At 38.3% G+C, this 21,608-nt stretch overlaps 1 protein-coding gene across 2 annotated transcripts in view; it reads right to left on the bottom strand.

Moving 5' to 3' along the window:
- Positions 1–21,608, bottom strand: part of KIDINS220 (kinase D interacting substrate 220) — a 69,524-nt gene that overhangs the window by 26,662 nt on the left and 21,254 nt on the right. For both annotated transcript variants that reach the window (XM_081941322.1, XM_081941321.1), the window contains exons 9-22: positions 21,411–21,509; positions 19,984–20,082; positions 17,763–17,861; positions 16,808–16,985; positions 15,632–15,796; positions 14,777–14,956; positions 12,667–12,832; positions 7,010–7,161; positions 5,856–6,145; positions 4,925–5,065; positions 4,004–4,247; positions 3,646–3,734; positions 3,002–3,146; positions 1,592–1,754 (exon numbers count right to left, since the gene is read on the bottom strand). In XM_081941322.1, coding sequence (XP_081797448.1) covers positions 1,592–1,754; positions 3,002–3,146; positions 3,646–3,734; positions 4,004–4,247; positions 4,925–5,065; positions 5,856–6,145; positions 7,010–7,161; positions 12,667–12,832; positions 14,777–14,956; positions 15,632–15,796; positions 16,808–16,985; positions 17,763–17,861; positions 19,984–20,082; positions 21,411–21,509 — 2,210 coding nt within the window. The remainder of the gene's footprint in view (positions 1–1,591; positions 1,755–3,001; positions 3,147–3,645; positions 3,735–4,003; positions 4,248–4,924; positions 5,066–5,855; positions 6,146–7,009; positions 7,162–12,666; positions 12,833–14,776; positions 14,957–15,631; positions 15,797–16,807; positions 16,986–17,762; positions 17,862–19,983; positions 20,083–21,410; positions 21,510–21,608) is intronic.

Raw genomic sequence — 21,608 nt, 5'->3', positions numbered from 1 at the left:
TCAGGGCCCTATCTACTCAGGTGGCTATTTTGTTTGGGCAGGAAACCTACGGTGGCCATTTTGTGTGTCTTCAGTAACCATGAGTAATGCCAACCAACGAAACCATGTTATCTCAGAGGGATTAGCCCTCTTCTCCGGCCATTATTCCTGCTTCAGCTCCCTCTGAACCCAGGAGCAAAAAGAGAACCAATGCTTCCCAGCCTTCTTCAACCAAGACTGCTAAGGCCCCTAGGCCTGTCCCTCCCCAGGAGGCTCAAAATGTGGCTACCTCCGGTCCAGACATTGACAAGGCCTCTGATTCCGCTCCACGAAAGGCCACTTCTAAGACCAAGCATGGCTCTGCGCCCATTCCTGCCCCTTGAGTTTCCCCCTCAGTAATTGTCCATCCTACTGAAGATTTATTTACTGATACTGATCGGGACAACAAAGAAAGAGCTCCCAAAAGTAATAATTGAAAGACTTAATAAGAGTTGCCAATCTGGGCAACATTTTTTGAGGTCCAGATATTGGTGGCTATCAGCCTGATGTGATACATTAATCCCAGTAGCAATATGCTTTTTAATACCACTTCCTACCTAAGTAATAGAGCTTGGAAGGTTCTCTTATACCACTGTGAGGTTCTTCTGATAAAATGAACTAAATAAACCTTAGTTTTAACCAGCATGGCTACCTTCTTATATTCTTAACACATAACACAACTCAGTCAATCCTAAAGCAAATTAACCCGGACTGTTCTTTGGAAGGACATCTGCTGAAGCTGAAGCTCAAATTCTATGGTCACTACATGAGAAGAGAAAACTCATTGGACAAAACGCTGATGTTGGGAAAGATTGAGGGCAAAAGGAGAAGAGGACAGCAGAGGATAAGATTGTTAAATAGTGTTATCAGAACAATGAACATGAATCTGGGCAAACTCTGGGACACAATGGAAGACCGGGGGGGGGGGGGTGGGGGGGTTGGAATGCTATGATCCACGAAGAATCGTATATGACGTAACGATTGAATAACAACCCATAACACATTTTAAAAGAAATTAAAATAATTCTGGATCTGAATTGTTGGACATTTGTTAAACAAATTCTAAGACTTAGAAAGTTACTAGATTAAGGCACACAATTTGACATTAAACAACTATGTAATACTTTTTCCAGGATGCATGATTTCTGGCCCACTGTTGAAAGGAACACTCCTTTCCAAGAGCATTTAAAAAAACAAAATGCTGCTGTTTCATCTTGACCAAACATACATTTGGATTAAATCTTAGCTTCACTTCATTTTTATCTTATTTTAGTCCCTCGTTTATTACATTATAAGTAACTCAAGGTAGGGAACATTGTTAATACTCCTTCCTCCTCCTAGTTTCTCCACAACAACAAGGTGAGTTGGGCTGAGAGAGAGACTGGCTGAAAGTCTCCCAGCCAGCTTCAGAGCGTAAAGAGGAGCTAGAACTCCTGGTTTCTAGGCCAGCACCTTAATCATTATGCCAAGGTGGATCTCCATATTTGGATTAGCCAGTAGAGACAATTGTTACTGTTAAATGTTGGCTTCCTAACTATTCTTAACAGATTTTACAGTTAAAAACAACACTTACCTCTCATAGATTGTTTTTAAAGTTAGTTGATCTGGAACACCTTCTGTTTCTTCCAAATACAATATAAGCCAGGATGTTCTGTAAGGCCATTGCTCTGTCAAGTTGATCCAGCTTGCCAGCCTATCCCAGTTGAAAGTGATCTGATTAGCTCTCAATAAACGTCCTATAGAGTTGAAAAAGTTATATGCTTAGCAACACGGTTCACATTCTTACAAAATAATGTCAGCTTAGTACAAAATTTCCTAAGAAGAATCACATCTCAGCTTCTAAGTCATTATATGCTCTTCTGAATTAACTGTATTCTAACATACCAGAATCACAGTATTTTAGCACAAATATGATTGACTGTGACTATCAATAAGGAATTTTATTTTACATTACTCATAATCATTAACAATCTAATTACTGAAATTTCATAACAGAGATTTGTCGACCCAACTATATATCCTTGAACTATAAATCTAATGGGTTTGTTTAACAATCCAAACATTTTAAAAATGAGGGAATAAATATTTCGCATATTGTTTCTAAAGTTTAATGCAATCTCCAAATGTTGCGTTTTATACCTGATACTTTTTCATTCACATCCATGCTTTCACTAATGGAATACTTTCATCGGAAAAGGGAGAAGGTACCCCTTCTGAGCATATACATACCCTCTACTGCAGCCTAATATCCTTCTGAAAGGACAGATGTGCAGAGAGTCCAGAAGAAAGGGACAACTATCTTCCACTTTCTTTAAATGGAGTGAGCTTTTATTTATTTCATAAATAAACTTTCATTTACAGAAAGGAGTATTTATTATCTAGGTTATTTTCATAATAATTTAAGAGGCTGTTTGTCCAACAAATAAAAAATCCATAACAATTCTGTGTTGTTTTCAGCTGACTTCAATTGATAAGAATTGAATTGATTCCTTATTATTAACTAAGGAACAATTACACCAAATTACTCTTTGCAGAAGTGTACTCTTCAAACAAAAGTATATTCTGCTATCACAATACTACCATACTTTGGAAAGTTTGTAAGACAGAAGTATTGTTTGCACATTTCTAATTTTAAACTGTCACATGAATAGCTCCAAATTCATGTAATTTTTAATATTTCTTAATTTCATTACAGAAGATAGAATAGAATAGATTTCAATTCAATTCTTTATTGGCCAAGTGTGATTGGACACACAAGGCATTTGTCTGGTGCATATGCTCTCAGTGTACATAAAAAGACAAGATACATACGTCAAGAATCATAAGGTACAACACTTAATGATAGTCATAGAGTACAAATAAGCAATTAAGAGTGCAAAAGATTAGAAACAAATTATATGCTTATTCCCCAATACTACACTGGCAAACTGTTTCAGCATGAAGACCAAGATTATAAATGTTTGGCACTGATAAGTAAACATACCTGTCACAGAAACAATATTAAGCAATCGCCTCATTGTCTGTGGGCTAATATCACTGAACCAGTCTTCTGTAACCAGTAGCTTGGTCAGATCAAAAGACATCTGACGTGTAATGGTACGCTGCATTTGCCTTCTTCTGTAGGTATCCTAATATTTAAAAAAAGTGATATACTTATAGTATTTTCATATACAGTGTGCCAGGAATATGGATTTTTTTTAAATCTCAGAATCCCTTTAAACCTTTTCATTACTTCTCAAATGTTATTACACTTATTACTGGAGCTCTATATAATTAAACTCTGCTTTACCCCAAATGTTTTGATTGGAATTTGCCTTTACAATGCAGCATAGAAATGTATTAAATAATATCGCATCAAGTCAGATTAAGATCCCAAGGATCACTTTCAAGTAATAATTTGCATCGATACAGGAGCCTTTCTTTTTTTCTTTTTCTACACATTAGAAAGTAAAAGTTGTCAATAAAGTTGTAAGAGATACCATTTCCTCACTTGCATGCCAAATCTGTAGAAACACTCAGCTTGAAGGGTTTCCATCACATCTAAATTAGATCCAACAAATCCCACTTAAACCTATTGGACAACTGTTTGGTAGAACATATTCAATGATTTTTCTTCCAATTTCTTACCCTTCTATTGAGAGCTGTTTTACTTCCAAGCTTAGTCACATCTCCCAGGCTATTCTGTGAAATTCTTCGATCAATGTCTTCATGAAATCCTAAAAATATTTTCTGATTAAAATGCAATTCTAATATACTATAGGTTATTAGCACCTTTTTTAATTCTGCCTTTTTATTCATAAAATGCTCAAAGCAATATAAAAATACAGCAAAATTAAAAACTACCTGTGAAAATAAATCTACTGTATATGCACATTCTCGCTCGTTCGCTCGCTCACTCTCGCTCTCTTTCCCATTCCCTCCCTCTATCTGTCTATCCAGCTAATACGAATAATCTTATTTCTTATTTATAATTTTGCTACCGTACCTGAACTATCTGTATATGGAACATCTCCATTCGTGGTTGCAGCTACCATCATCTTTTTAGCACTACTGAGTCCACGACTATTAAGAAATACAGGTAAATGAACTATATTCCTCATGTAATCATGTCCGTTTATATTTGAGTCTCTTAGTACACTGTTCAGATTCTGATTAATTGCCTTGATAATGATATGGGGATCACTAGCAAAAATGGCAATAAATGGACCTTTAGAAAAAAGGACTCGGACCTGTGAAAAGGAAAGAAAATTAATTAAACTGAGGGAGGGGAGGGAGGGAGGGAGGATCACAACAAGTTCAGGGCACAATTATTATGTAGTACTTTGGGATGGAAGATATGTCCCGTTGCTGTTTTCTTCTGATTACATATATTACAATTAGTATATATCACAACTCATGCATTTTGCCTAGCACTGTAAACATTTAAATATTTCTTAAGACATAAAATGTCTGGTAGGCAATATATGTGAAATAGTTTTCATTACACCCAACAGACTGCCTGGACAATGAAGCTTTCCTTGAGCTAAATGCAGTCTCCATATTGTTCCTGAGGTGGCTTAAGAAATGGCTCAAAGCACTGTGGCATGGAGTGAGAAACAGGAGTGCCTCCACTAATCCATGATCACTACATTAATTGACTATCATGCTAAAATTAGCATGTTTGTGTTTATAATCAATTTTATAAATTTCTACTTAGGAATAAGTCCATTGAAGAGAGGTTTCCAACAAAAACATGCACAGAATTGAGCTGCAAATCTCAGTGAAAGCAGTGAAATAAGTAGCTATAATTTGTCCAACTGATTTAAGAAAAAATTAATTGGCTGTATGAATTAAAGCAAATTATTACAACATTTCCAATGTCTTGCCTCATAATCATATTTGAAAGGCAAATCAATTAAACACTCACTGTATCAAGCATCTGTAAAACTTTATCCTGTTCACAGGCATCCAATCCATCAATAATTACTACAAGCCTGGTTTGATTCTGAGTAAAGCTATCTATAGTTTTTGCCATTTTTGCCATCAGCTCAACTTCACATTTAAGAACCTACAAAAATAAAAATACAGTAACCTTAACATCAATCCTACAAACACGTTAAAAGAGGCAAACTTCTAATTTAAATGCCATAGATATAGCTTTTTCCCCAGTATTTAAAGTAGCAAAATATTTGAGTCATTTTACTCATAATGTTTAGTTTTCTACTTCAGCGGTCCCCAACCTTTTTTGAACCTGGACCAATTTCGTGGAAAACAATTTTACTACGGACCGGAGGTGGGGGTGGATGGTTTCAGTTTCGCTCACTCACCTGCTGCTTCACCACCAGCTGTGCAGCCTGGTTCCTAACAGGCCACTAACATGAACCAGTACTGATCTGTGGCCCAGGGTTGGGGATCCCTGATCTTTAATAAAATGCTTTATTTCTATGAGTCTTCATGATCAATTACAAGTTAAATTAAATTCAGAAAGTGCAAAACTGATTCGGAACATTCCAGACAGCCTTAGAACATTCCATTCCCCTTCCATTCCAGGAAAGCTTGTGACAGTTTCCAAAACTGAATCCTCCAAACCAGAACTGTTTGTCTGCCTCTGCTTGAGAGTAGTCTGCCTCTGAAATGGGCCTGTTTCCTTTAGAAAAAATATATGCAGAATGCTTTAAACCACTTCCAGTTTGGGGTATTTACTTCTGGACAACTACCTTACTGTCCTAATAGCATAATCTAGAGGGAAACCAAATGTTCTGCTATTCTCTGGAACATTTCATACCTAAATTGTATGTTCTGCAGCTCCTTAAACAAAACTCACATAATTCAAAACTGCTATATTATATGATACGTACTTTCATAAACCCCTCACTCTTCAGTTTGTGTAGTTTTGATGCAGCACTGTGAAGCCGTTTTCTCTGTGAATTTAAGATGGAGTCCATCACTTGCCACCATGTGCGACAGTTCAAGATAAAGCTCAAACCCACAACGCATAAAAATGAAATCAAAATAGCATTCACAGTCATGTTTTCAGGATTCACTTTGAAATAGGCTATAAGAGTTATCCCAGCAACAATGCAGCTCAGAATAAAGAGGAAGATAACGAAAGATGGGAGACAACAAGTTTTTTTCCATTTCTTTTTACCTAGGAGAAAAAGCAGCAATTGGTAAATACATAATTTATAATGTACATCATTTATATTCTGCCTTCTTGTTTACTAAGCACCCAAGTCAACTAACTACAAAAAAATTAAAAACTCACAAAACAATTGATCATTATTGTTAATCAAAGTAAAAACCATGGTTAAATAGAAAGGTTTAAACCCTTTCCTGAAAACAGAAAAAACAGGGGTTGAATTGTATTCCTGTATTCTGTAAGTTGGATATGATAGAAGAGAAGGCCTAATTCTGGTTGCCTAATAAGTGAAGCTCATTAAAGTTAGGGTAATTTTAAGTGAAACTCTCCTGTTGCCCTTGTAAAAGCCCAAGAAAAGTAGATTCTTACTTTAACATTTTCTAGAGTCCTTATCTGTGTAGAAAGTATCTACACAACAACATTCTGTATTCCTTTTGCTTAAAGGATGTAAGATCCCATCCCCTTTAAGTCATGGAAATTTTGCAACTGTTTCCTACTTGGCTCTAGGTCATTTAGGATTTTGAGGAGAATAACCATTACTTATATGTCCTAGTTTCACATTTTAACGTGAAACAACACTGTGTATCAATATTTGTTTCTTAGATTTATATTCTGCATTTGCTTACAAGAGCTCAAGACAATTCACAAAAGTGTTTAGCAGCAGTCCCGTGACTGAATGGACCAAAAACACCAAATAAATTTCCATAACCAAGGTTGGCTTGAGCCTGAGGCTTCCTAATCTTAATCCAATACCTTCATCACTTCATATTGACTGAATCATAAAGAAAAATGTATTTTGGGGTGGGGGGTGGGGAATGTGCTGCTAACACTGAAAAATAAAAAAAAACCTCAATTCAACAACTTCACACATACTTTGAGTTTCTTCAGTTTTGAATACTCGAAAAAGACGTGTTGCTAAAAACCCAAATTCTCTCTCACAGGCATCTGAAAGGGTGGCAATCATTTCAGCCATTGAGGTTTCTCCACCTACACTGGACAATCTATTGTAATCTGTAAAGAGAAACCTTAAACAACAAATAATTGTAGATTGTTACTGATTGGTACAAATTAAGTTTTTTGTTTTATTAGAACATTTTAAAATTGCTGAGCTTTCATTACCAATCTCATGGCTTGCATTTTAATGTATTATTTGATTATTAAAGAAATGATAAAGTCATGCATTCATTCATTCAGTAATTCCCATTATTTATACAACTATTGAGAGTGTTCTTCATAACTATGCAAGATATTTAAAACAAAATATAGAAATATTTTGATTACATATTTAATCCAAATGCCATCTTTGTAGAGGTTGAGCAAATAGAGCAAATTCATTAGTTATTGGTACTATTTAAATAACTTGGTAAAAGTCTTCCTAAGAATACATTTCTGCATTGGTTACCAGTAGACTACAATGATAATTTTATTACAAGCCAGGTTGACACTGTGATACTAAAGAGTTTTCTGCATAATTTATAGTGGGCTAATAACCTTAATGCATTTATATTTCTCCTTCCTGGGAAGCAGTGTGGAAGGTACCTACCAATAAAATTCAAATAATGTATTAAGTTCTGAAATTGTTTCATAAATAAAATGTGGATTAGACATTTCATCATGTTTAATCATGTTTCATTATTTTATTATATTTCATTATGTTTTATTGATTTTTTTTTAGTGATAATAAAATTCAGAAACTAAAAACTAAAACTCTACCAATAATAAAACTACCTACTAGTTCTAACTGTAATTTAGTAACAAATTACACTGAACATCAAATGATTACCTGAATTAAAATATGATTATCTACTGGGGAAAGATCACAGAAGTAATTGCTCAGACACCATTGTTTTGCTAGAGCACAGAAACAGTGCCTTCTCCCATGTTCACATAAGTTATGCTGGATACTAAGAAGAGCTCCTCTCAAAAATACAGATAGTCCTAGTCTTATAACTGTAATTGAGCTCACGATTACATTTGTAAGTTGTGATGGTTGTTAAGCGGGTCATGACATGATCACACCCAATCTTACCTTTTTTGTGGCAATCATTAAGCAAACACAGGGGCAAGTAAAGCAAATGTTGTTGCTATGTTGTCTGTGAGTAACAGTACATGGCGATCCACAATCTGTGCTGAAAAACGCCTTAGGGCAAGCCGGGCAGCTCTCAGCTCCAGCCAATTTATGTTGTGAGCTGCCTCCCTCTGCGACCATCTGCCCTGTGTCAGCTGTCCTTGACAATCCGCCCCCCATCCGTAGAGGCTGGCATCTGAGGTGACCACGACTCTTTCGGGCTCCTTGAATTGGCACCCCTTCTCGACTGCTGTCAACTGCCACCATCTGAGGGAGCGGAGCACCTTCTGTGGCAGATGAACCCGTCTACTAGGGGAATTGCTGTCTTTCAACCTCTGCATTGGCAGGAGGAACCACTGTAGTTCCCTGGCATGAAAACGTGCCCAGGGAACTATGTTTAGGCAGGAGATCATGATGCCAAGAAGCTTGACAACCGGCACTGACCTGAGCTGCTGGCATTGATGAACTGTGCTCCTGAGGTTGCGCAGACCCTCTGGAGAGAGGAACGCCTGGCAAGAAACCGAGTATATGATGGTGCCAAAGTGCTGAATGCATGTGGTTGGCTCGAGATGACTCTTCTTCCAGTTCACCGAGAACCCATGTTGTTGCAGGGTGCGCATGGTGACCTGAACATCTTGCAGGGCCTGGTCTGGGCTCGAAGACTAGATGATGATGTCGTCCAGGTAGCATTCCAGGTGAATCAGATGGGCCCGGAGGTGAGCCACCACTGTTGCCAGAAGCTTTGAGAAGGTCCTGGGTGCAGCCAAAGGCCGACCATCGTAATGGAACCGCAGGAACCTTCTGTGCAACGGATGGATTGGGGGACGTGTAGGTAAGCTTATTTTAAGTCTATGGACGTGAGTAGGTCTCCATGCCTTATACAGTTCAGGATGGACTGGAGACACTGCATCTTGAAGCGCTTATAAGCCAGATGTTGATTCAGGCGCTTCAAGTCTAAGATGGTCCTCAACCCCCCTGAACTTTTTGGGACCAGAAAAAGAATGGAGTAGAATATCTTCTTTTCCTGTTCCGGCAGCACCAGTTCTATGGCCTTTATTTGCAGGAGGTGATGAATCTCTGCCTGCATGAGGAACCTCTTTAGGAGGTTCTTGGGAGTTAGGCAGCGGATGAATGTCCGCTGGGGAAATGACAGAAAGTCTAAGACTAGGCCCCTCCTGATTGTGTTGAGGACTCGCGAGTCTAAGGTAATTTCCTCCCATTTGTCGGCATAAAGTTGTAGCCGGCCATCTATGGGAGGGACGCACTGATGGTCACTTGTTGCATCTGAATTGGCGGGAGTTGGAACCACCACGAATCGGCTTCCGAAAGGAATGCCGTTGCTGTCTACCCTGTGCTCCAAAGGAGTTTCTATCTTGACTCCTGTCCCCTGTCTGAGAGTAGGGCCTTTGGTAGGCTGAGGAAGATGATGTCTGAGCAGGCTGCTGCGTTCGAAAGGCCTGTTTTCTAAACGCACCGGACCCCTTACGTTCATTCTTCTTAAGTGTAGCCAGAAGGACCTTTTGTTTGTCCTTCATCTTAATTACAAATTTGCCCAGGGTATCCCTGAAAAGCTGTGCCACCTTGAAGGGATCAGAAGCCAGCTTCCACTTTGCCTTCATATCCACCTGCCAGTGGCAAAGCCATACCAGGCAGCACAAAGTCACATTGGACGCCAACACACGGGACACGAACTTTGCCACGTTCAGCGAGGCATCAGTCGAATATTCCACAGCGGTGACAATCTTACTGATATCGTGGCGCCACCAAGATCCCTCAGAAGGAGGTTTGGATCTCAATTGACGCAGTCAGAAAAGAGAAGCCCTAGTGAAGGAGGCCTGAGGTGGATGCCCTGATTGCCCAGGCGGCCGCCTGATGCATTTTATGACAGGCCTTTTAGGACTTTTGTCCTCCGCTTTGAGCCCATCCAGTAGGTCCGCCGGCAGGTTCGAATTGGAAGTCAAAGAGACCACCAGGGCATCCACCTCGGGCAGCTTCAAAATGTCCTCCATCCTAGCCTCTACAGCATACAGATTCTGATCCCCACCGCTAGGATTGGTGAGAGTACCGGGCTGTGCCCATTGGTGTTGGACAACGTCCATTAATAAGTCTGGAACTGGAATCAGTTCCTGAGTTGGGGCATTTTCCTTGAAGAGACCCTCCTTGGGGTCCTTAGAGGAGGAGGGTACGGCCATACCCTTAAGGGTGGACCCTAGCTCGGTGGAGGCTTTGGCCTTGTGCAAGATGGCCTTAAACAAGGAAGGCTTAAATAAGCCAGTGAAGGCAGGCTTATCGGGAGGAAGGTCCTCATCCTCAGATAATTCGAATTCCTCTGCCTCTTCCTCCTCCCAGACCAATTCCTCCGTGGCAACTGAGGTACCAGGAGAGGCTGGGGCATGATCCCTGGCGTGGAGGCGGTTGTGATTTTGATGAGCCGGCAGCACAGGCATCCTTCTGATGGATCCCCTCAGCTATGCCTTGGGAGATGGCTTGGGCAATAACTTCCCTCATCTCTGCGGACAGGGCTGGGCCCTTGTCCTCCGCGGGTTGAGCCTGAGATGGAGCGAGCCAGCTCCTGATCCTAAATGAACCAGATTCCTCCTCCTCTGGGAGGATGCCCTGAAAGGGTTCTAGTTCCTCCCTGAGGGAAAAGCTGGGGGATTCAGGGTATGCCCAGGAGGCATCGGGAGTGGGATCCCGCAACACCTCTTCAATCAAGGACGGAGACCTATCCCCTTGAGGCAAACCAGGGTCCCTTTCCCCCATCTGATCAGGAGGTGGGCATGACAATGAGGTCCAATGCTCAGGGGATTTATCCTGCCTTTGGGCCTGTTCAACTACTTTTTCCACAGGCTTATGCATCCAGGATTCCTTCCTGGGGTGTCTTTGTTCCCTGAGGGTCCTGGGGAGGTCTTTCTTGTGGTGCCCTTTCGTCCCTTCCCCCCTTTAGGTGAAAGATCTGGCCTACTGCGTTTGGAAGAGGGCCCTGCCAGCACCTCCTGCGCCTCCAAACCTCCATCTGCCATGGTGACTGTAGAAGAACCTATGTAATTCTTCTTGTTGCAGAGATGAGATTGCAGTAGACAGGCACCAGGCGCAAACCGGCCGGCTACGAATCGCCTGCAGATCGTTATCAGGGCCACCCTCAATAGTCCTTGAGCCTTCATTGTAGGGAGGCAGACCTTGCCTGCGCCCCGGACAAAGCCTGATGCTCCCTGATGGCGATCTGCGGCTGAGGGGCTTGAGCGCAAACTAGCAGTTCTTCTGATGACTCCAGCGACAATCTGACAAAAAAAGGGCACTTTAAAATGGCCGCCGCCACGCGCCGCCACTCTCTGAGACCAAGATGACAGTTAGCAGCCTGCAGAAAGCCTGCGAAATGCTTCAAAATGGCTGCCGCGCTTGCCGGGTTGAGGAGAAGCCGCCGACACTGTCAGAGATTCCAAAGCGCTCCAGGCGGCACTATGTACAGCAGCGGCTGGGGAAATGGACAGGAAGCCTCCAGCCGCCCTTACTCGCCGGCAGCCGCCAGACAAGTAACTCCACCACTCCTGACGCTGCGTGCGACCAGCAACCCTCTGGAGACCCGACAGCCACCTCAGCAGATTCAAAAATAAGGAATTTTTTCACCTAGAAGCCTTTGCCTACATAAGGAATCTATACAAAAAGGAATTAATTCTCTGTGCTCAATTTGGAGAGTCCAATCTATCTGACCTAGAACTGAGGAGCTCCCCAAACTTAGTCCTAACGGGCAGACTGATTTTTTTTAAACTGACCTCAATGAGGCAAAGGAGGCGTGGTTAAAGAAAAATCTACTCAGTCCTAAGGCAGATAGACTGTATTTAATCCATGCTTGGACTCTCCAAGCAGCGCACAGGAGAATGTGCCTATTCTAGAAAGTCTTAGACACAAACCCATAATGAAAGGTGAGGCTTCCTGCCATGAGTTTTCCTTGTGTGTGACATGTAGTATTCTGCAGATATTGAGGATTTTATTTATTATGGATAAATTTAGAACTCAATCCATTTTTAGCTTTAAAGAGAAAGATCCTAGCAGTGGCACTGAGCTCTAGGCAAGGTGCCTCAGTATATGTATATATTAAATGTATGGGAATAAAATAGAATCTTGAGGGACACAATAGGGGAATGACCTAGTATCGAACTATTGAAATGACCGATATTATTTTAAAACAATGCCTCCCAAGAAACCTATCCAATGTTAATGGACTATGTTACTTATTAAACTCCACAATGAATAGACCTAACATTGAAAATGACAAGTTTTATACATAATGCAGCCATTTATGAATAAGCATCAGAGTTCCTTAGCTAATCATCAGGTAACATTTTTTTAAAGATTGCAGCTCAATATTTCTAGCAAATTTGGACCATAATAAAGGTCTTACAACATTAAACCTTTTAAAAACCATTATCTGTAACAAAACAGTATTATAAATGGTTCTAACCTGACCGGTAAGGCTTTAGTAGTTTGCTCTGGCAGTTCAGGTGGGTTCACAAACATGAGTTTAAGAAGTAATTCCATGTAGCCAATGTGTCTTGCCAATCTTGTGCTAAGCACCCATGCCCAATTCCAATTTTCTCCTTCTCTTCGGCTCCCAAAATATATTACAGCTAAAACAAGACAGTTTAAATATTTTAAATGTTAATATCATTTATCGAAATTATTACAAGATCTTATATAATACACTTTATCCTACATCACTGCTATACAAGAAAATAATATATTTTCATTCAGTCCCACAGCATTTTTGGGGATAAAACAGAAGGAATTTGGTTTATTAAATGTTTTCTTATGATACATACAAATCAGCAAACATAGTGGCTTTTAACATATAGTTAATTAATACGACACTTGCAATCTACATGTAACTTGCATGTCCACATACCTTCCCCTCCTCCCTGTTTTATCCCTATTTAAATATTAGATCGATCTAGTCACTATATGCATCTGATGAAGTGAATTCCAATTCACCAAAGTTTATGCTTTTTAATACAATGTGTTAGTTGAAAAAGGTATTATCAAATTCTTTTATTTATTTATTTGCTACCATAAATTAACATGGCTCTCCTCCTACGTCTACCCAATATATCCTTTTGCATTTACAGGCGGTCCTTGATTTACAACCGGTCATTTAATGCCCATTCAAAGGTACAATGGCTTGGAAAAGATGCTTTACTGCCCATAAAGCACTTCTGACCATTATAGAGTTGCGCCATGCCCTGGCCCCTACAGGCACATGGTCGCAGGCTTTGTCCTTGGCAATCTGCTCACTTATTACCAGTTGCCAAGCCATCCTGTCATTTCATGTGATGCTATTAATTCTAAGTGGAGGACTACCTGTTTGTCATTTATTTTTAACTCAAGAGAAGTTTGGCAAACACAATAAGGATATGTACACTTTGGTCTATGCCTATCATTATCTACAATGTAATTAACTGCACGAAAAACAGCACTGAATAATCAATAGCTGTCAACAGTTTAATCATTCTGCATAGTACAAATAGTCTTCGACTTACCATTACAACTGAACCCAACATTTGTTGTTAAATGAGACATTTGTTAAGTGAGTTTTGCCCCGTTTTATGACTTTTCTTTCTACAATTGCTAAGTGAATCACTGCAGTTGATAAGTTAGCAACATAGCTGCTAAATTAATCTGTCTTCCCCATTGGTTTTGCTTGTCAAAAGGTTGCAAAATATGATCACATGACCTTGGTACACTGTAAGTATGAAACAGTTGCTAAACAGCTGAATTCTGATCATATCAGCGTGGGTCATGTGTGAAAAATGGTCATAAATAACTTTTTTCAGTGCCGTTGTAACTTAGACTCACTAAATGAACTGTTGCAAGTTGAGGATTACCTGTACAGACTTCTCTTGCTTTATGCTCAGATTATGTTCCATGAAAACCTCATATACTGTAGAGTGAATTCACATAGAGTGAAACATTGAACCAATGGGAAAAACTGATGCATGCTGTCAAATTTTGTAACTCAAATGCATTAATAAATGCACTCATGTTTCAAATATTATTCTCTAGTACTACCTGTGTTACTGAACTATATTTTATTCCTTGTTTGATGCTTTAGGTAGAGTGAAAGCATTTTCTCCATCTTTTCTACAGCTGTATATTGTATTGTGTATGGTTGGCATGACGGATAAAGAGCCAAAAGAATCACAGTGGTCCTGATTCCAATTTAGGAAATATTTAAAGCCTAATTATTGAAAATATACTAAGTTACCATACATATCACTCATTCTTGAAATCTAACATATATGAATAGAGTTTCCCGCTGTTTTTTTCTATCATCCGATGTCTTTTACAGACTGTTTTGATTGGGTGGGGGGAGAGAGAGCTGATACAGATATAACTTCTATACATACTCTTTTCTAGAAAGCATTTTCACAAGATTACAGATCTTACCACTAGCGACAATATTATAGTTTTTAATAATGTGATTTGACTTTTACTTCATTTATAAATTAATTAAAGTATCAGCTTAATTTTAAACATGCAATATGTTAAAAAATAATTTCACTTAAAAGAAAACTTACTGAAAAATACATATAGCAGTGCCAATAAACTCAGTGCCACTGCTATTCCAAGTTTTTCATCTATGGTGAATGCAAGCAATAAGCCAAGTCCACCACACAATGAAAGTGAAAGGAACACAATAAGCCAGGAAAATTGGAACAAAGGTTCAATCTGCTGTCCTGCAAATGTTTTCATTTCATCTAAAAAGAGATAAATAATTTTTAGTCAACATAAAATTTCCAAGATAGATACTATTTTCCTGAAAAATAAAGGTGATTCATTTGATATTGTTGAAGTCTTTTGGAAAATGAAGTGGTTACAAGGTTACAATCATAGACATAGCAATACCAGGGGATAGCAGGGTCGATGAGAAGGAACATGAAAAAATCGCGAAATACCAGGACCTAAAAATTGAAATTCAACGATTATGTCACAAACCAGCAGTGGTAATTCCAGTGGTAATCGGCACACTGGGTGCTATTCCAAAAGCACTGGAATTACATTTAAAACAGTTAAAACTTGACAAAATCACCATCAGTCAAATGCAAAAAGCTGCACTGCTTGGATCTGCACGTATATTACGAAAATACGTTACGACGTCCTAGGCCCCTGGGTGGGGCCCGACTAGTAATCAATGCTAAATCCGGCGAAACAACTGGCTGCTGTGATACAATTCTGTTGATATAATAATACTAATACGAAGAAGAAGAAGAAGAAGAAGAAGAAGAAGAAGAAGAAGAAGAAGAAGAAGAAGAAGAAGAAGAAGAAGAAGAAGAAGAAGAAGAAGAAGAACAACAACAACAACAACAACAACAACAACAACAACAACAACGCTGTTGTCTAGCTTTCAGTAAGCATTCAAAGCCAACATTTACCTTCAAGTTTCTTGAGCAAGAAAGATTTGCCACTTCCCCACTGGGCATACAGTCCAACACAAATGGGTGGTTGCATTGTTGGTTCACTAAGAATGTCAGCTAATGCACTGCTGTAGAGATCATAACCCAGCATATCCCCATCTGATTCAGTAGGAGACAAGTGCCCTGCAACACAGATAAACTTATAAAACATGCTTTTTTGCCCTGTTCTTTAATCACTAATACCAGATCACAGCCAGCCAATCAGTCAGCTTAAGTAACTATTCTATAAAGACAAATGCAATAGTTGCATGTTTATTTTCCATTCCCATACCAAGAATAAGAAAACAGATCAATCTAAAAGGTAATTCTTCTTGACTTTCATACCCAGTTACTCTACACTGGAAACGGCAAACTGATTGTGTGAAAACCTCATCAACCCACCCGCCTCCAGCTAGCATGACTAAAAGCAAAGAAATTTGAGAGATATATCCCAAAATATTTAGAGGTCTTCAAGCAATCCAACTGTCTATTCAATCTACTGCTAATGAATCCTCTCTTAGTAGCCAGATTTTCACCTGGTGCTAAAAAGCAGAAAATATTGGTTTCAATACTTCAAATTGGTTTAGCTTGATAGGAACAATTTTAGCTTCCTCCATCCAAGAAGCCTGGATGTTGGTAGACTTTTGGATTTACAAACTACTGTTTGGATCTACAAACTATGGAGAAATCAGAAATCAGATTAAATTAAAACCTGTTTAAAATTCTCCCACACATATAGGAAGAAAGATATGCACAAGTGTTGGACCAGGGGTAGTCAACCTTTTTATACCTACCGCCCACTTTTGTATCTCTGTTAGTAGTAAAAATTTTCTAACCGCTCACCGTTCCACAGTAATGGTGATTTATAAAGTAGGGAAGTAACTTTACTTTATAAAATTTATAAAGCCCTACCGCCCACCATGAAAGCTGGAACATCCACTAGTGGGCGGTAGGGACCAGGTTGACTACCACTGGGCTAGGCCGTCCTAACATATTTCTAAATTAGCGTTCATCATTACATTAAAAAACAGTTACTGCTGGGCTGACATTTTTTGCTTATTTAATCATTAAATGGTTTTTTTTTGGCACTTCAGAAACATATTTTCCAAAGCATCAGAAATATTTATATATTTTTTAAAAATCCTAAATACTTACTAGCACCAAAGATTTGAGTTAAAATACTTTTCTGATGGCTGCAATCAATGTTGTAAGGGGTTTCACCACCTTTATTAGGCCTATAAAGTAGCCTGCCATCTTTAGGATTTCGTAACAGCAATTCTGCAAGCCTACGGCTCCTGCCACGAATAGCAATATGAAGTGGAGTGTCTCCTTTCTGTAAGAGTTATTGTAACTTAATAGATGTAGAAGCATATAAGAATACACAGATATAAAGGACAAAAAGCAATTTGAAGTACAATGGACATGATGTACACCTGTCAAGAGTAACTTACAGCAACTGCATCAGTGGTGGGTTCTGCATCCCGGTGCAACGGGACCAGGCGCCCACCATGTGCATGCGCGCAGCAAGCGCATGCGTACCAACCGCCTGATACTCCAGCTGCTTGGCGGAGTGTCGTACAGGCGCTGTACGCTCCGTGCGCAAATGCCCCGATTGGCTCAAATAGCGGTAAGGACAGCGGGCGGGCCCTCTGGAGCACCATACCGGAATGCTACCTGGTGCTCCCAGCAGGCACCGGTACACCCGTACCAGGGCATACCGGTCGTATCCTACCACTGAACTGCATCTTCTCTGCAGCTATTATACTCCACATTTTAGTTAAAGTGTTCCTGACAAGTGTCCATGCATGTGCCAATCATAATTTTCCCTTGAATCTGGTTTTCTTTCTATAGTTATACTTGCATGGCTCATATAGTCAAAAGCTCAAGTTATGTTTCCCCCATTCCTTTATTCCTACAAAGGTAATTCAACTTACATTCTTTAGATCATTTGTTTTCTCTCATTATTATATTTTTACCAAATGAGAAAATTTTATAAAGTCATTTTTAAGCAGATAATTTTTTCCCTTTATCAAAAGTATTGAGGGTCAGCCCTCCCCCACTATTTTACTTTTAACTGTGTTTTTCACATTGTATAACAATTAGACTTTACCTTATCTACAGCAGAAACTTTTGCTCCTTTGTCCAGCAGAAGCTCAACTATTTCAATATTTCTCATTTTGGTTGCCTTTATAAGAGGTGTTTCACCATCCTAAAAGTAAAAAGATACAGCAGACACTTGAAGAACAGATAAAGCATATTTAACTTTTTTTAAGCCAAATTATATTTCATGACAAAAACCTTTTCCAACAGAATGGTTTGAGATGCATGATACTTTTAGCCATATATAATTACTAGCTTTTAATTATACCAACAGCTGTTGAACTGTTTTAATCTCTAAAAATGTACAAACCAGCTGAAATTAATTAGTAATTAGATTATATGCTATCAAGTTGGTGTCAACTCTTAATGAACACTTAGAATTTCTCCAGGATGATATGTTCCCAAACCAGTCCTTCAAATGTTCCAACAGTGTGCCCAATGCCACTGTAATTGAGTCCATCTACCAGTACTTACCTGCTGATCATTCTCTTTTGTCTACTTTTCCCAGAATTATGAACTTCTCCAGAGAATTAGTCTTCACATAATATATGCAAACTATGATCATTTGAACCTGGTCATTTGCACCTTGAATGACATTCCTAGATCTATTCTATGATCCATTTGTCTTCTGTAATTATTTTTCCAATACCAAAGTTTAAAAATTCAAAACTCTTTAAACCCTATTCCTTAAAATCCCAACTTTTGCTTCCACAAAGTATTACAATAAAATTATTGTATCATTTTTTTATATTATTGAGAACAATCATTTATAATTCTGTTCTGAGTATTAAATTATTTTCTATTTTCATTATCTATAACTCTGCCTACATTATTTTCTTTAAAATTCAACTTCACTATATTTTCCTATCTTTCTGTTCTGTATCTCCAATATAGTTTTTGGTTACTCACTTTTCTGTTTTCTTAATCTCTATATCTATATTGTCATGCTCTATAAACCTATCTATCTTTTTCTACAGTTTGATTTATCTTTTTTATTTTGTTTTCCATTACTGTCCTGCCGAAGTCTTTTCTTTTTCTTCATTTCTTTTTTCTTTTTTGCTTATTTCTTCTTTGCTGCATTTCTTGATGCTTCTCTTTCAAATCTTTGCTCCATCTGAGCAAATGACTCCAAGAACACCTCTGTCCCCAGTTTTCTCAGCCTCTTTTCCTTTTGCCTCTTCTCATCAGGGCTAACAAACTTTTAGTTTGTTCCTTTATTTTGGGCTCTATTTATTCAGCATTCATGAGACCTGTGGTTGCAGAGCTCTCAGGTAGCCATCTTCTCTTCCATCCTCCTTCTCTCCTGGCCTAACACTTCTGTTTGATTGGAAGTTGGGTCATCCTCACAGTGGGAGGGCCAAGAAGGAAGAGAGAAGATCCCTTTAATCTGCTCAAACAGTCTTGTTTCTGTAATCCTCAATAAATTGTTTGATTTTATTCCAGTTTCCATCAATTTCCATCAAAGAGATTAATTGTGATTTCTGGATTTCAAAGTAATTTCTTATGTTCTCCATAAAAATGCTAAATATGTGCTCAAGATCATATTGTTGGAATTGTTTGGCTTTCTTTAACTTGACTTGGAACTTGCATGTGAGAAGTTTGTCATTTATTCCAGTTAAACTCTAGTCGTATCTTTTCTGTTATAACTGAGTACCATATCCATTTATTATTTGATAAATGATATTATTTGATCACTGACTGAATTAAATCCAAATACTATCATTGCTATATCCTTCCCAATTATTTAAGTATAGGCTGACACTAGGCAGCATACAATTAAGAATAAAAAATTACAGAAGAGAAAAAGAAATCATATCAGCTCCCAAAACAACATAAAACCCGTATGTTGTTAGTAGACCAGATTAACAGCTCTCAAGGTAGAAGCCACAATGAAGAGACTAGTTAAGTCTAAATTCATAAGAAAAAATGCAATTTATTTTACTGTCTAGTACTATTCCAAAAAGTAATAAGCAGCAATTGGGAGATATATAATCAAATTATTGGTATGTATACATTTAATAAATACATATCACACTTCTAAGAAAACTAATACAGGTTATTGCTATGTAAACAGAAATATTATTAAATAAATTTCAAGCTTATTATTAAATAAAGTTTATTAGTAAGTTCAAGAACTAGAGTTTTTTAAAATAAAAAACAATAACAATATACACCAAAACCACCTATTATATATGTTATTAAGGATTAGAAACTATTAATTATATACTTACCTTTGTACATATTTCAGTGTCAGGATTACACTGCAAAATATCTCTTACCATGGTAGCATTTCCCTTTTCAACAGCCCAATATAAAGCTGTTTTATTATCCTATAAATGAATAACACATGATTAACATTTTAAAAGCTAGTTGGATTAATTTCATAAGCCAAATATACCTTATATGTGCATTATGTAAATATGAATAACTCAGTGGGTTTTTATTCTGGATGGAAATGTATACGTAAGTAGTCTGCCTAAAATGATAATATTGTTATTACTACGCATGTACGTTATATTTAAGAAACAAGTGTATAAGAATACCTCCTATTCAGTGTTTTGAACCTAAGCTTGATTAAAATATATTGCATGCTATTATTTTCTGCATCCAGCTAAAACACATTGTTCACTTGCCTGATGTAAGTACATGGTTGTCCTCAACTTACGTCTACAATTTAGCACAATGTTTTTGTTGCTAAGCAAGACATTTGTTAAGTTAATTTTGCCCCATTTTTTCTTGCCATAGTTGTCAAGTGAATCACTGCAGTTAAGTTAGTAACACTGTTGTTAAGTGAATCTGGTTTTCTCATTGATTTTGCTGTCAGGTGGTCACAAAAGTGATCACATGACCTCAGGATACTGCAACCGTCTTAAATATGAGCCAGTTGCCAAGCATCTGAATTTTGATCGGGTCACCATGGTGGATGCTGCAATGGTTGTAAGTGTGAAAAATGGTCTTGTTGCTTTTATCAGTGCCACTGTAATTTTCAACAATCACTAAATGAACTGTTGTAAGTGGAGGACCTGTAGCTCATAACAACTAAGTGTCAAAACAATTTCAGATAGTCTTCAACTTATGACCACAATTGTGACTTATGTTTTCTGTTGCTAAGCAAGATAGTTAAGTCAGTTGGGGCCAATTTTATGACTTTTTTTTAACCACATGTTAAGTGAATCATGTGATCATTAATCAAACCTGGCTTACCCAGTTGACTTTGCTTGTCAGAACCCAGCTGGAAATGAAGCAAAAAGTAATCATATAACCCTGGGACGCTACAACCATCATAAGTACAAGCCAGTTGCCAAGCACATTTTGATCATGTGATAGTGAGGGGTGCTGTGACCATCTTAGTATGAGGACCAGTATCAAGTCTTTTTTTTTCAGTACCACTGTAGCTTCAGTAACTGAGTGGTTGTAAGTTGAGTACTACCTGTTCACTGTAGATAAAAATGAAAGTACCTGTTCTACATTTGAATATAGAAACAATGTGCAGTAAAGTTTAAGAAATATCCCTGCCATGGTCAAACCTTGACATTTGGTATGAGTATTTTTTCCAGAATATAAGTATTATCTGATATGTCTCCTATCTACAAGGGATGCTTCTACATTCTCCAAATACCACATTCAGAAGCATATCATTAAACAGAGAATTACTTACCTGACCTCTAATGTCTATATCAGCGTATTTATGAAGCAATGCTCTCACAATTTCAACATGACCACCTCTGACAGCCCCAATCAGCACGGTATCTCCACTCTAAAATTAGCACACAAAAGAGTCACCATCTACTTCAGATATTCCCAAATTAGCTTTCAAAGTGTCATGGCACACACAAATAAAGCAACACTGTTATTC

The sequence above is a fragment of the Natrix helvetica genome (genome assembly GCF_964273705.1).
Source record: "Natrix helvetica genome assembly, chromosome: 2".
NCBI classification, from domain to species: Eukaryota; Metazoa; Chordata; class Lepidosauria; order Squamata; family Natricidae; genus Natrix; species Natrix helvetica.
This window is presented reverse-complemented; position numbering and strand designations above follow the sequence as displayed.